The sequence below is a fragment of the Zeus faber genome (genome assembly GCF_960531495.2).
Source record: "Zeus faber genome assembly, chromosome: 12".
Taxonomy (NCBI): Eukaryota; Metazoa; Chordata; class Actinopteri; order Zeiformes; family Zeidae; genus Zeus; species Zeus faber.
In genome coordinates, this window is record NC_137196.1 from 11211054 (window position 1) to 11216053 (window position 5000).

The 5000-nt window shown below is 49.6% G+C and overlaps 2 protein-coding genes across 2 annotated transcripts in view; both read right to left on the reverse strand.

Moving 5' to 3' along the window:
- camsap2b (calmodulin regulated spectrin-associated protein family, member 2b) overlaps positions 1-1133 on the reverse strand; it is a 36913-nt gene extending 35780 nt beyond the window's left edge. The window contains exon 1 of the mRNA XM_080011011.1: positions 621-1133. Coding sequence (XP_079867137.1) covers positions 621-759 — 139 coding nt within the window. The 5' untranslated portion in view covers positions 760-1133. The remainder of the gene's footprint in view (positions 1-620) is intronic.
- ticam1 (TIR domain containing adaptor molecule 1) lies at positions 798-4441 on the reverse strand (the record flags this gene model as incomplete). The annotated part of the gene is made up of 2 exons (XM_080011276.1): positions 798-1075; positions 2878-4441. 2 exons carry the CDS (start codon positions 4439-4441, stop codon positions 798-800), a joined length of 1842 nt encoding a protein of 613 aa, XP_079867402.1.
- Positions 4442-5000: the final 559 nt, after the last annotated feature.

Sequence of the window (5000 nt, forward strand, 5' to 3'; positions counted from 1 at the left end):
TGCCAAATAAACAAAGTAGCTGTGATAGTTTGTGTCAAGCAATTGAAAGTTGTTCAATCTGAGATGCTCTGCCAACATGGCAGCTACAGTATAGCTCGCATTTAGGAAAAGACAGGACAGATAGATAGATGGATGACACTTTATAATAAAAAAATTGCTCTTGTAGATCATGCTTAGTGTACATATTTTCTTGATTTTCTTTCCTTACCTAAGATCTAATAAGATAAGATAAAATAAAATAAAATAAGATAAGATAAGATAAGGTGGGATAACACTTTATTATAATATTCAGGGATGGGATATTGACACTTCAGGACATTGTTGTTATGATTATGATGATATGATGATATTATGATTTTTTTTTACTATGTTCTTGTTTGGGCCTGGGCATTATGATTGACCTAGAGGAGAAAAGGAAACGTGCAGGCAACAAGTTAAACTACTAACTTTAAAACAAAGGCCAAGGCCTACAGTAACACCCGATGCCATATGAGTGACCGTGATGTTGTCTACATGGTATTTACAGTCCATCCCTCCACCGGATAACCCTGAATTATATCAGAAATCAGACAATGCTGCTTTGATTTCCCCACATTCTCGCCCCAGAAAGCCCCACCTACCCGATCCGAAGGCTTTGGCCACCAACCAGGTCAGGCTGCAGGATATTTTGGCTCTGGTGAAGTCGTAGTGGTCGAAAGGTTTGATGGAGGGGACGACGAAGGTCCTCGTCGCCGCCCTGCCGTCCGCAGCGTCTCCCATCTTCACCGCAGGGTTGCCGGGCTCCAGGTCAGCGTCAGTCAGCCGCCGGGTGCCTCCGGGCTCGCATCCCTCTCGGCAGGAATCCGGTGCGGCAGGGAAGGGCTTCGACAGCGGCCGAGCGCTGAGAGGATCCCGGACTCCGACGCGAAACGCACCGGGCCGCTCGGGGCTCTCATGTGTGGCTTTTTGAAGGAATTCGGGAATTCTCCCCGCTTCTCCCTGACATTCCCCTCAGGTTGTCCATGGCCGGGGGTGGTGGTGGGGGGCGGGGTAGAGCCGACTCCAGCCGAGCCGTTCCAGGATAATAAAAAGATGACTAATTCGGAATCGATGTGAACCAGATGTTTAGGGCATCGTTGGCGTCCTTCCCCACCGTTGCGAACGTTTCCCTCTGCGCGCTCGCTTGCCGCACTGGTCCGGGGGGGGGGGGGCAGAGAGCGCACTGCGCACGCGCGTCCCAGCCCGCTCCACGGCCGTCCGCGCGCCACATGCCTGCGTTCCTCGCGGAAACATCTGGGCGACGTGAACAAGATCGAATATCGCGATATCTCCGACCGAACGCCTCGACGCTGCTGACGCTGCCTTCGTCACGATAAAATGACAAAATATAATGATTATGATTATGATCCGTCTCGGTCTCAACGAATGAAAAGAAAATGAATATCACTATGATGATGATGAGGATGATGATGATGATGATGATTAGTATTGTTGTTGTTGTTGTTGTTGTTGCTGCTGCCGTTATCATTATTATAATTATTATCATTATCGATGATGGTGATGACGACACTTTTCGTCTCCCAAAATTTCAAGAAAATTGCAAATTGCAACCAAACGCTTTTTCAAAAGCTTCTCTAATCCCTTTGACCCCCCCCCTGCTCTTGTGGCTTGCCCGGGGCAAGGCGACAAGGAGTAAAACAAAGTTGCCGGGTCAATTTTGAAAATATCACCGAATGAATGTTATTCTCCCTTGTTTGAATGTTATTCTTCCTTGTTTGAATGTTGTTCTTCCTTGTTTGAATGTTATTCTTCCTTGTTTGAATGTTATTCTCCCTTGTTTGAATGTTATTCTCCCTTGTTTGAATGTTATTCCCCCTTGTTTGAATGTTATTCTCCCTTGTAAGTCGCTTTGGATGAAAGCGTCTGCTAAATGACTAAATGCAAAATGTAATGATCCCTGGCCGGCATCACACGAATTCAGTCAGCGACAGCAGCATTTCCATTTCTCCGTTTTAATTTCATGATTTGCAGTCACCCCCGCCGTGCAGGAGATGCTATTGCTTAATGCTTCAGATCCTCGTTGAGATAGATGGAGTCTATGTTCGCTGGTTTCACGTTGTTTACATTGTGATTTGTGTTGAAGCATGACTCGTGCTAAATTTGATCCATTTGTCCAGTCCAGTGCATAGGTCAGCACGGGACATGAGAATGAATAAATGGCCCCACACAAAGGCTACGTTCAAAGTCTGACCGTTGACAGCGATCACGGACAAATGTTTAATGAAATATCTCGAAAATTTTATTTTAATTTCACAATGTAGCCTATTGCTGTATCTGCGTTACAGTACCTCGTGCGCCTGTACGTTGGGGCTGCTGTGATGAATGTGGCAACACTGCCCTCTAGTGGCTAGATTTGGTCCGTGCAGCCAATGAGAGCAGTAAGCCCTAGAAGGGGTCGCTAGATGGCAGCCCTTTGCTGAATAACGATTCATCATTTTCAGAAGTGAAAAAATGTTTGCTACATGTTGACCGCTGCACATTCTTTGGCAGAGGGCATCATCTCCAATAAGCTTTGAAAAACACTACATATATCATTAAAGGCAATCTACTCGTCATTTTATGACGAGTAGATTGAATTGATGACGACTGTTGAACACTCTTGTAGTGACTATATTATGGCGATTAATACGATTGTGGTCTTAGTGTTGGTTACCCATTAAAGCTCCATTTATTTTCTATACAAACAATAATCAAGCAAGTTCAGCTCTATGGCAGGTAATTAATTGTCACCATTATCAACTCCCCCCAATTCCACTGTCATTTGAGAATCATTGCCAATCATAATATACTTGGCATTCTCAATATGGATGCTCGGTTGCTGTGACCACCAAAGTGTACCATCCTGTTGTTCTGACCCAGGAGCATTTGGAATGTGGGGTCCCACGTACGAAGCAGCAATACGGTCTCTGGCGGCCTCGCGGTCCAGCGGTGAAGCTCGAAGTCTTTGTTTGAGTTTCTCCCGCCTCCTCAACAGGTCTTTCACTCTCTGCTCCTCGACCCACACCTTCCTCTGGGCCTTGATTTTGACCGGCGAGAGGGCCTTTTTGATTTTTTTCTCAAAGTTCTTGTTTTCCTCCAGAGGAACCAGCGTCTGCAGAACTATGGACATGTTCTGCCTGGACATGCAGTTCTCCTGTGGCAGCAGGGGGATGACAGTGTTGGACTTGTGCTTCTTGTTTATGGAGTTGACGAGTGCCGACTCAGCCTCCACCTCAAACAGGCGAGTTTTAAAGTTGCGGGTCAGCAGCAGGATGGTGAAGGCTGAGTTATTGATGGCGTCCTCCAGGCACGTCAGGGTGCTCCTGCCGGGGACGGCGAAGTCCTCGCTGAACGTGGCCCCCACGCCAGGACAGAGGGGCTCCAGTTTTTCTTTCATGCTCTCGGCCATTTCCGTGTCCTCCATCGCGTGCAGGATCACGAACGAGTAAAATACAGCCTGCTCCTCCTCCTCCTCCTCCTCCTCTTCTTCCGCGCTCGTTCCTGGTTTGGCGGTCGCGGCTACGGTTCGCGTGTGATTCAGACCTTGGTCGCTGCGACCGTCCGTCTCGCCGCAGCGCGCCGCCGCCGAGCCACGGGCGTCCATCTTTGAGTCGTTCTCCGCTTTGAACCGATCGGGTTCGATCGATTTGGGACGAGCCTCCCCGGGTGGGGCGCACGACGCGGCTGCGCTGTTTTCCGGTTCGTCGGCGCACGGGCGGGGGCGTTCCGAGCTCACGGGATGCGTTTTGTCCTCTAAGAACGTGGCCGTAGGGGGCACACTTATCTCTAAGTGAGTGGGGTACGAGGTGGTGGAGGAGTCGCCGTGTAACGAGCTGGGCGGACTGCGACCACCCCCCGATTCACCTTGAGACAGCGACAGAGCTGAGATCTCTCTGCTCAGTTCACCTTGATGCGGGGACGGCGGACACATCGTCTCGACGAACTGAGGCCCGCACACCTGCTTAGCCTCATCCATCAGATGATCTGCATTTCCCACGCCCCTAAAATCGATCGTATTTTGGCCGAGGGCGGAAATGGCCCTCCGGTACGCCAGGTCCCTCAGGTGCGGATCGCACAGCCTCTGCTCCGACAGCACTTTGAAAATTCGGGCGAGGTCCCTCTGTATCTTGGCCGCGTCTTGAAAATCGTCGCACTTGACCTTGAAGTCCTCCAGGTCGCCCGCGCTCGTGTGCCACTTCTCGGCCAGATGCTTCGCCAGGGAGTTGTCCCTCAGCGCCCGGAGTTGATCCAAGGCCTGCGGATCTTTACGGAGGAAGATGAGACTCAAGGCGTGCACGATGCTCTCCTCGGGGCTCTCGCGCAGCTGGAACGTCAGGCTCAGCAGTCGCTCCCGCGGAACTTCCATGAGGATCCTAAAGACGTCCGGCAGTCCGGTTCCCTGTGTTTCTGCCGGCTGATCCATTTTCAACATAACATTACTGCACCCGGACCTTTTTCACAAATCGATTCTTACAAGTCTGTATTAATTACTTTCGGCTAGCACTTGCTTCTTCCACATCAGGACCTGCAGGGATACAAATCACACTGTCATGAATCTGTAAACATCCGCGGCCACGCTGCAGTTTTCTCTCGTTGCAAACGATCCGCTTCACTGTAAGTTATGTGGTCTGATCCGACTCTTTCCTTTGAACCATGCACTGGAATGTTGGCAGGAAACTAAACAACAAGGCTATGATCGAGGCAAACCTCAGAGATTGGTTATAACACATCGGTCTCAGTCGAGGCAGTTCCCTCGCGCTTAAACAAAATTTGGATGGAAATAACTCACCGACTATGTAATAATGAAACAAACGGCAGACATGACGGTTAAGGTTCTCATTCAAACAAGGAAGTTACTCTCAGTGGTTCTCTGCTGCTCAGGCACGGCCAATAGGAAGTCCCGTTCTTTGGATCTGCGTGAATCATTGAAACATGTTGATCCAATTGCCACATGCTCAGCGGTTGTAGGCCTATGGCTGCAG